The sequence below is a fragment of the Gadus chalcogrammus genome, chromosome 1 (assembly GCF_026213295.1).
Source record: "Gadus chalcogrammus isolate NIFS_2021 chromosome 1, NIFS_Gcha_1.0, whole genome shotgun sequence".
NCBI lineage: Eukaryota > Metazoa > Chordata > Actinopteri > Gadiformes > Gadidae > Gadus > Gadus chalcogrammus.
This window is the reverse complement of record NC_079412.1, coordinates 3,665,738-3,675,848: the sequence shown is the minus strand read 5'-3', so window position 1 is coordinate 3,675,848 and position 10,111 is coordinate 3,665,738. Positions and strand designations below refer to the sequence as shown.

The following is a 10,111-nucleotide window of genomic DNA, read 5'->3' as shown; positions in this document are numbered from 1 at the left end:
GTAAATTATTTTTGTATGATTTTACTGTAAGAATTAAAATTTATATAATTGCAATTTTTCTGTATTATGACATATTTATTATGAGTTACTTTGTTTTTATTATATATAATAATAGCATCGAAGGATCCAAGTATGAAATACATTCGAACATGGGTTAACGTATGGACTACAATTCCCATTTGTAGTCCATAGGGCCCTTGTACTTCCTGGTCTGTGTGGTGGTCATTTAAGTAGTACTTCCGGGTGTCTCTGTCATGTCCTTCCCATAATAACATTGTATAATGGTTCCTCCAGGTTTCATAAGTCCGACATTATAAGTAGTTCTATTCTATATGAAGTCCTGTGGTGTGTCCCTCGTCCATGGTGTATGCTGTAGCGTTTCATAACCCATACTAAGGTAACTAACTAATCCATAAACGGTTCACTCTCAACGAGAGTGAACTGCTCAACACAAATCTCTATCAAATCAAATCTCGCCTGCTCAACACAAATCTCAATTGAATGTTTCATGTTATTGTACCGTTATTTACCTATTTTTTTTTTTACATAATTTTACTGTAAATTAATTGCAAGTTTTCTGCATTATGGCTTGTTTTTTAAGTTACTTTTATTTTTTTATTATATATAAGAATACCATGGCTGGATCCAAAGTACAGATCAACTCACTAACCTGGCGTTGCCTCATATTAGTTCAGCCAGTGTATAGGTTTATTCTAAAAGGTATTCTCCAAAACCTTTTATATTTGCTATTGTTTAATATGAATATGTGCTGATCTTTGAGTTGATTAGTAACCTATTGTGCATCCATTTCTTTCCAGATGTCTCTGCCATGGAGGGTATTCAGAAAAGCATCACCTGGATTAAGGTCAATCTCAGTTTCTGCAAACCTTCTGATGAACTTTGTCCCTTCTACTAGCAGCATTGATGCCAATTTAGTGGACAGATTACAACATTTTGTGTCCCAGGCCAGTCGTCTGTTCGTCATCAGTGGTGCAGGTCTCTCTACTGAGTCAGGGATCCCGGACTATCGATCCGAGGGCGTGGGCCTTTACGCCCGCACTGACCGACGCCCCATGCAATACAAGGAGTTTGTTGGCAGTGCCAAGTCTCGACAACGCTACTGGGCCAGGAACTACGTAGGCTGGCCCCAGTTCTCCAGTCACAAACCCAACGCAGCCCACAGGACCCTGCGGCGGTGGGAAGAGGCTGGGAAGCTGCACTGGCTCGTCACTCAGAACGTGGACTCTCTTCACTCCAAGGCCGGGCAGAGGAGACTGACCGAGCTCCATGGCTGTGCTCACAGGTACACATGTCTGTCCGTCACACGTGGTGTTTATCATGGGTCAACATACTAGAACATTATTTATTCTTCAGTCTAAAGTTAAGTTGAAGGACATCTTGTAAACTCTATATATGTATATATAACAGGTGCTGAGGTGCATCACAATGTAACACTCCACCTTGATGCAGTAATTCATGCAAAAGGAGTCCCAACCAAGTACTGAGTGCATATACAAGAACATACTCTTCAGAAGGCCAACATTTGCATGCATAAAAAAATATATATCTTACTGGTCTTGGGTAACATTCAAATATTCTGATACAGAATCTTGGTTTTTCATGAGCTGCAACTGTCATAATCATCAAGATTAATAAAAAGAAAGGCTTTAAGTATTTCATTGTTGGTGGAATTAATCTATATGCGAGTTTCAATTTTTGAACTAATTAACTTTGTGTCAATATTCAAATTCACTGAGGTGTGTGTCTATCTATAGGGTGATATGTCTCGGCTGTGGCACAGTCTCGCTGAGGGAAGAGCTCCAGAGGCGATTCGAGGCCCTGAACCCTGAGTGGAGAGCGCAGACGTTGGGTGTGGCTCCTGACGGAGACGTGTTCTTGGAGGACGAGCAGGTCCTACACTTCAGAGTCCCTTCCTGCACCGCCTGCAGCGGTACCCTGAAGCCCGATGTGACCTTCTTTGGGGACAATGTGAGCAAAGCCACGGTACAGCTGGTGCACGACAGACTGGCCGAGTCCGATGCCATGCTCGTCACTGGGTCCTCGCTGCAGGTTAGCTTTCAGAACAATATCTACCTTTTGAATATTTTATATTTTAGTCGACTGATGGTATTTTCCCCTTTTTGTTTCCCAGGTTTATTCTGGATACCGGTTCTTGCTGGCAGCAAAGGAGAGGTGCATTCCGATCGCCATCCTGAACATTGGGCCGACGCGGGCGGACCACTTGGCAGAGCTCAAAGTCAGCGCTAGCTGTGGCGAGGTGCTGTCAGTTCTGCAGCCTCTTTGACACATGACCCCAACATGGACTCGAACCTTTAATAGGTCAACAGGTTTTGAAAGTGGACAAAGTGGCGACACAACCAAGTGGGGAATCTTTATTAATTGGTGGGTCTTGCCAATTAGCTTTCCTTTTTCACAATGAAGACTTACCAACACTCGTAGGCTAAATGATTAGGTCTTTTGTAATTACATGAAAAAAATAATGCAGGTTGAATGTGTTATCAAATGAAGGTATTCATTATGCTGCAGTGTTTTAAGTTTCCTCTACACAATCTTCCATGTTGAGTCAAGTGGTTGGGTTAGTCACATTTAAAAAAAATAAAATTCAATCTCCCATTCTGCAGGATTTTGTGATTCCACTAATGAATAAATCTTTCAAATAATTACAAAGCGTTTTGTTTTGAGATTGTTTATTCACGACTGTAAACCTAGTTTAAATTTCAGTAAAGCTGTAACATCAGTGGTGGCTTTAAAGACAGACCGAACGCAACGTAACACGAGATTGCGTTATACTAAGATTACTTAGAAGGGATTGCTGTTGAAATCTTTCCGTTAGTCCCCGGCTCCAGTGGTCCAGGCTGGCCTGAGTCTCGTTGTGCAGGAGAACTGGGGTGCTGAAGGAATAAAGGCAACACGCATGTCCTGCAGTTTCTGTTTGCCATGAAACTGAAGCTTTAAACACCATCAAAGGCGTCATTGCCAGGCAGTTCTCAAAGCTTTTGCCCTGATCAAACCAGTACGTACACGGAAAGCCCAGTAGAATCCCAAAGAGGGTGCACAAGTTCCACTTTCCAGCTTCATCTCCCACTAAGAGAGGCTGGTCTTTATTGGGTGACTGTACGTGTGTTTGTAAAACTGACATTAACTCTTGCAGCATGCTCCTCAGATCTCCGCTCAGCGGCTCGGTAATATGTGGCTTTTCCAATGTGTGACTGACATCAATCACCGACACATAACTACTAATAAGCAGCTGCTTGAGGTGTTCCATCATCATATCTGGATTAACAATAAGGACATTGCCATTAATGTCCACCGTGATAAGAGACTTGGACACCAAACTGTTAGATTGCAGTGTACATAAGTACTGCTGTACTTGATCTGCAGTAGCACAGTTGATGTCATAAAGCAGGGCTGGTTTTAAGCCCAAATCAACAGCCAAGACCTGAACACCTAATTCTATACTCAGAGACCCACAAATCGACTTCTTTCCAACAGATAACCATTTGCATGCAGCCACAGAAAAAGGCCTTTCATTAGACATTACGCATATCAAATGAAGTTGTTTTTTCAAGCTAAAAGATGCTTCGCCACCAATACAGGAATGTTTTAACAATACTGTTTAATATTTAAAAAAAAGCCACTTATTTTTAAATATCCAATCAACAAATAATAGAAATGCAAATTAAATCATTGTTGGTTGAACTAAAGATAAGTTCCAGAGACATACAATAACAAGTGTTACAATACTAAAACCACGTCTAATTATTTATTGTTTTTGTTCATCGTTAATGCAAGAACATTATTTCCCGATTTTTTGCTGATTCCATTTGTTCCACGGCACCTAAGGAAGGAAGATGTTTAAACATGTTATGTAACATTTTTTAAGTATTAAACCTTACCATGGGTTGAATTGTATGTATATTGTATGTTTGATTATTTGGTGTAACCAAATTGTCTTGAATCAGTATAATGATGCTACTTACGCAGTCCTCCTGGTTATGTGTGCTGAACTAAACTGGAGGCTGAGGGGACATCAGATCAAAATCTGACAGATTCCTGGCGACCCAAACACCGGCTGCAAACAACCCAAAATTTACCAGCAGATTCCTGTAGGTGGGGAACATTAAAATGGGAACATGTTACGACTTGCTTAACGACAGTGCCCATATATCTGTGTACAAGCATGGGAAGATCCCCGACACCACAGATCAAGGGTAGAACTGACAGAGGACATGCCTGGCGTGGCTAGCTAAGGAGCTGAGCTAAGCTAAGCTACTACCTTCAGCTGTAATGCAGCCCATCGGAAACACAAATTACGCTTTCTTCAGAACCTCACCTTCGGAAATCGTTTCTGTCTGTTGCGAATCGAAACGCTGTAGAGACCCATTCAACAACCGCCGACGGTCCCGAAGGTCCTTTTTTGTTCGCTCCACTACTCATCTTGCCCTGCGTCCCAAAGTTAAACCCAAACAGCGGAACAGATGTCTGTATGTAGTAGCAGCGGAAGGATTTAGCTGTAGCACAAATACGGAACGAATAGCAGCGGAAGGATTAAGCCGTAGCACAAATACGGACAGCGCAGAGGCTCAAACCGAGGGCGCTGCTTCCATGGATGTTTGACAACAACGGTCACTTCAAGGCCAATTATTTTCAGTTACAAAAATGTCTGCAACTCGCTATCGGCGGTTCTTGAAGCTGTGTGAGGAATGGCCGATGGATGAATTCAAAATGGGCCGTGATTTGGGAACCTTTTTGCGACAGAGAGTCGCTCTGGCGTTCCGCGAAGGAGAAAACACTCAGGTAGAGTCCTGAGACCCCTCCGATGGGGTTGGATAACTATTCAACCCTGGGTTCTGCACTCTGCACTATCAGTATAAGGTGTTACTATGTTGGTGTGAAATGATGAGTGTGATCTAAATGTGACTTTTAAATTATTACTTTTTTGTATTTCCTTTCAGATCTCGGACCCTGAGAAGTGTGATCAGATGTATGAGAGTCTGGCTCGGATCAACAGTAATGTGTACAGAGAACGGGTCAGTGCTCTTCTACACCCAGAGGAGGGTTCTTACTGGGAGAGGGGCATCGAAAAGAACCACTAACCTCTTGCATTAAAGCACATATGCCCATATTACATTATTATCTAGCCATGAACAGTTGGCAAATTAATACAAACTATTTGTTAAAGATGAAGATTAAATCAATACACAAAAGCTAAAATGTCCTGTTTAATTAACAATAAAGTGCTATGGGTGTAAAGCTTTGTCTTCACCCCACCCCGGTTTAAATTATCAAATCAATGTCAATAAACATGATGTTGTGGAAATAATGGGTGCATTTACTGATAAAATATTCAAATACTTTCAACCCTTCATCGTCATCCTTTTGTTTTAATCCAAACAGTTCCCCCGTGTAATGGACACCAGCTTCACTGGGGTGACCGTGGAAGAATGTAAAGTGCTTTTATCAGGTATGGATCCATGTCTATTCATTTGTGTGTATATTAGGGCTGTAACGATACACCAACTCACGATTCGGTTTGTATCACGATTTTTGACCCACGGTTCGATACATCCCACGATTTTTTATTTCACACTTGTATAACAATTAACTTAATGTAACATTTAATAACAAATAATGTGGAACACTGAACTGATTTGAACGGAAAGAATACTACTAAAGTGTAGCTACATTTATAAATAAATAACCAGAGATTGCAGTTGGAGGATGCTTGCAGGTAGGCAAAAACCCTCAACTAGTTTGGTGGTTTAGTCAAATATCCTATTAGCGCTTCTTATTAAGCTATTTAGCTTAAATAATGACATAATCATGCCGTATAGAACATGTTTAATAGCCTAACTTTCAAATAGATGGGGAAAAAACATGACATGAACGTCGCAATAACGAGGCATAGGGTTACGAGTAGCGTATGTGTGTGCGCGAGAATGGCAGTGTGCGTATTTTATTTTATTTTTATTTAACCTTTATTTTTCCAGATAAAACGGTAAGAACAGTTTCTTATTTACAATATTGATCTGGTCCAAGAGGCCCAGATGTGTGTGTGAGTGACGTCAGCGAGTGAGTGGACGAGCGAGGAGAGCGAGCGGTAGCGTGTGTGTCTAGTGAAGAAACTAACGAGTCCGGTAGAATAAATTACCCACCCTGTCAATAATCCGTGGCCGCTTCATTCCGACCTACAAGCAGACCAACTGCCGTTGAAATCACACAAAACAATAGAGACAAGGATCACACAGGCTATTTTTTTCACGCATGGCCCACTGGATAAATGTCGTTCATATCGCATATGAGGACTTCGACGGCTGTGGAGAAATGCAATCCTCCAGCCACGGAGAGCTGTCATCACAGAGAGGGCATCTTGTCGCAGACTTACGGCATCGATAAGAGGCGCGGTGTCAGCAGACTTATTTCGACAAATTATTAGCAAATTTCAATCAGACATTTTGACCGGAGAGTTAGAAAGGGCGTATCGCGCTTCTGCCTTCTCACACCGCGAGACAGGTTCGTGGCTTTGAGTGTCGCGATTTCGGTTTCGATACGCGTATCGTTACACCCCTAATAAATAGATAGATAGATAGATGGATGGATGGATGGATGGATGGATGGATGGATGGATGGATGGATAGATGGATGGATAGATAGTGGCAACCCGGCACGGTGAGCGAACCACCTCCTTCCAAACAGGACACAATTTCGTGGGGAAAAGGCATGTTTAATCAAAAACATAAGTCCTTCAAAACACAAGAACGTAAAAACCTGGGAGGAATCAACGGTTCCATCCGTCGTGGGTGGAATCCCGTCACCCACGAGGACCGGTCTCCGTAAGGAGCCACATGGCTGGGAGAGCCCCGAATGAGTGGAGAAGCAGGCTATTTAAGCCCTGCTTCTCCACCTGTTCCACAGTTCTTCTCCATGTCCTTAATTGGCCCGGGCCGGGTTGCCACTATATGTGTTTTTTTGGGGGGGGGGGGGATGTTTGTGTACATAATACATCGGTTTCTTTGATTAATTCATGTACCAGGCCTATTTGACGACCAACCTTGTCATTCTTTGTAGGGAGTATGCAGCAGATGCAGCAGATGGACGAGGAGAAGAAGGGTTTGTGGAAGACGTTAATACAGCGCTTCTCATCGAAGGCCCCAGAAGAGGCAGCGGAGAAGGCCTCCGAGAAATAGCCTGGTCCTTGCTTCTTTCGCTGCTAATTCAGCAATAAATAGAGTGCTTCATGGCATTGAAATCCAACCATGTTTAATGAAAAAGGTCATTCATTTATTCATGTGTAACTTAAAATAGTCAATAAAAAATATTTAAAGTGAAAGTATTTGAAGGTTTGGATGTGTGAATACAGAGTACACCTAAAGATGGAAGACCACTTACTAGTATAGTTGTTTTATTTTAAAACCACGCCCCTCACCCATATTCAATGAAGACAGCTGGGACTATGGCCTAACCAATGTTGTTAAGAGTACTCTTGCAGTAGATAAAAAATAAATACCTTAAAATGTACTCAGAAAAGTTTTTCTGCAGAGAAACATTACGAAATGGAGGCTTTCTCTGCAACCTGATATCGTTGTCAAACTACTTGTTTATAAAAAGACAATACTACCGACTCAACAACTGTTTGTTTTTAAGCCTATTTTTATTTTCAGTATTCTTAAATCCGATTGTAAGAACGATTTAAAATATAAAAAAAACCTCTATGGAACTAATCGAATTAGAAGCTGCTAATGCCAATACGAAGCTTTAAATGTTTGATTAATGTTCATCCCATACTGGCCTTTGCTGCAGGCCATTTCGGCCAAAAAATATTTGATCCTTTTGGTGTGCGTCTCAGCGCCTCCTCAATCCCGCGAATGCCCACTTGGGGGCGGTACAGCCGCAATGGAGAAATAGTTTGACCCTGAATAATAGACGGCTCTCTGGACACAGCAGATAGGTACATCCATTCACTCTGCACATCCATTCACTCTGCACATACTCATTAAGAACATCTTAATTGTAAAAAAAAATTCCCTGGATTTTCCCAGAGAAAATGACCAGGTTCAATGAACAACAACCACGAAAGCCAAGTTAATAAATAATGTTTTTCGTTAATCAGTAAAGCTTTGAATTATGAGAGGGCAAATTCCTTCATTTAATTATGCAGTCGATCTGCAGTCTTGGAGTCGTTGATATGAACCTACTGACAAACCTTAGCTACGCAACAGCATGCAAAATGAAGAAAGTCCAACAGAATCATCTCTGGGTAGCGTTTTATCATTACATTATCAGGCTTACAAGGAAGAAAATCTATCAAATGCTACCTATAAATGGATGACCATGCTGCAATCTCTAACGTGACCAGTAATATATCTGGTGCCTCCTATTCTCCTTTAGGGTCGGGATTGTCCTTCCAGATGCGATAGTTGAGACAGGTGGCCAGACACAGCCACGCCAGGTAGGGAGCCATGAGCAGAGTGGCAGGCCGGCTGATGGGGTACCAGGACAACATGGTCGCTCCGACCGTCCCAGTGAGAACCATAATCTCGTATAGCGCCTGGAATTAAAGACAAAAAAAACGTTTGGATACCAAAGTCTAGCTCGGAAACATTCCCCAATCCCTATAATGTTCACAGTGGTTTATTTATAATTTAAAAAAAATTGGACTTACTAATTTCATTTTGTGTGCACCAAAGAATATAGGGGTCCATGCCCAGTTTAGAGCTAGCTGCAGTCCATACAGGCCCATAGGCACCATTGCATCCTCGGTCAGGCCGCCAAGTTCCTTATATATGAGGTAGGAAGCATACCTGAAGTTGATATACGAAACACGGTCAAGCAGGTGGATACAAGGGTTCACATTGTATAGCAGAGCTGCCTGCAGTGAATAATCAAAATACAAGCAGGGAATATACATAAACTGACCCCATTCCGGTGTACAGGCTGGTCCACACTATAGGGAAGGCGGCGTTGGGCGGACGCCAGGAGGGCTTCACCAGAGTGGGGTACCACGTCTTCACCTGGTGGCGGGTCACATAGCCTCCGTACAGCCCCCCGAGGTGAGGGAGGGCGGTCAACCCGATCGCCTGCCACATGTCTGGGGTCAAATCAGCCATGGTCAAGTCAAACCCCCACAGATCGTCTACACTGAATATATATGAACTATTTAGGAATGGGCGGCATTATGTAGGCGTGTGTCATTTCAGAACCCGAACCTTCACATTACGCCAGAGAATGGAGACGAAACTGAAAAATGGGAACTCACTGAACTGTTACCTAATCTGACGATAAAACGTCAGCAGGCAAACGGCAACAGGAAAAGACCGTTTTTATCTTATGCAAGTTGTTTACCTCGTGTCTTCACTTTATCCGTTGTGTAACGACTGCTGCGTTACCGTTCACTATACGGACCCACGACGTCTGGCACCACAGGCGGAGATACACGACGGAAAACGAGCTGGGTTAAACTGAACTTTGACACTCTGCGGCTGGTTTAGTTTGACACTCGGTCGGTTTGGCTTATCTATCCGACCCAACGTCTCACATCAGGGAGTGTCCAATGCTGAAGGCTGTGTGTGTGTGTGTGTGTGTGTGTGTGTGTGTGTGTGTGTGTGTGTGTGTGTGTGTGGATGTTTGACACACACACACACACACACACACACACACACACACACACACACACACACACACACACACACACACACACACACACACACACACACACACACACACACACACACACACACGGGACCAAACGGCTGAATTAGGTCAATCAGCAATTGTGCATTTCTACATTTTTCTCCTTTATTTTCGGAGCGCAACAGTGACTGACCGCCCCGTATTTGAACCAATCCCCCAGGAACAGTGCATACTTCCGCAATCCACCAGTGCTCAGCGGCCAAGCCTGGTATTGCAGCTGTTTAAGCGGGCTGTGGACGGGTCCCTCTATTCATAGAGCCCAGGGGCCGTATTCACAAAGCATTTTATCTTACCGCTAGGAGTGCTCCTAACTCGCGCTAAAACATTTTACGTAGGAGTTTTTTCTTAAAAGTTATTCACAAAGCCGCGCCGTTGCTATGGATTACGTCAATTCTCGTGC

General features: G+C 42.9%; 4 protein-coding genes across 4 annotated transcripts; 2 read left to right on the top strand and 2 right to left on the bottom strand.

Moving 5' to 3' along the window:
- The first annotated feature begins 217 nt into the window (after positions 1-217).
- sirt4 (sirtuin 4) lies at positions 218-2,798 on the top strand. The gene is made up of 4 exons (XM_056608347.1): positions 218-397; positions 819-1,303; positions 1,776-2,070; positions 2,153-2,798. Exons 2-4 carry the CDS (start codon positions 819-821, stop codon positions 2,303-2,305), a joined length of 933 nt encoding a protein of 310 aa, XP_056464322.1. The 5' UTR covers positions 218-397; the 3' UTR covers positions 2,306-2,798.
- Positions 2,705-4,515, bottom strand: tomm6 (translocase of outer mitochondrial membrane 6 homolog (yeast)). Its single transcript, XM_056609050.1, has 3 exons — positions 4,355-4,515; positions 4,002-4,125; positions 2,705-3,859 (listed from the first exon to the last, which is right to left on the bottom strand). Exons 1-2 carry the CDS (start codon positions 4,456-4,458, stop codon positions 4,029-4,031), a joined length of 201 nt encoding a protein of 66 aa, XP_056465025.1. The 5' UTR covers positions 4,459-4,515; the 3' UTR covers positions 2,705-3,859; positions 4,002-4,028.
- Positions 4,516-4,567: 52 nt separating this feature from the next.
- Positions 4,568-7,658, top strand: LOC130404183 (ubiquinol-cytochrome-c reductase complex assembly factor 2). The gene is made up of 4 exons (XM_056608856.1): positions 4,568-4,818; positions 4,977-5,051; positions 5,419-5,485; positions 7,090-7,658. The coding sequence occupies exons 1-4, from the start codon at positions 4,681-4,683 to the stop codon at positions 7,206-7,208; spliced, it is 399 nt and encodes a 132-aa protein (XP_056464831.1). The 5' UTR covers positions 4,568-4,680; the 3' UTR covers positions 7,209-7,658.
- On the bottom strand, positions 7,299-9,596 carry tspo (translocator protein). Its single transcript, XM_056608749.1, has 4 exons — positions 9,364-9,596; positions 8,938-9,109; positions 8,684-8,822; positions 7,299-8,569 (listed from the first exon to the last, which is right to left on the bottom strand). The coding sequence occupies exons 2-4, from the start codon at positions 9,105-9,107 to the stop codon at positions 8,396-8,398; spliced, it is 483 nt and encodes a 160-aa protein (XP_056464724.1). The 5' UTR covers positions 9,108-9,109; positions 9,364-9,596; the 3' UTR covers positions 7,299-8,395.
- Between the last annotated feature and the right edge of the window lie 515 nt (positions 9,597-10,111).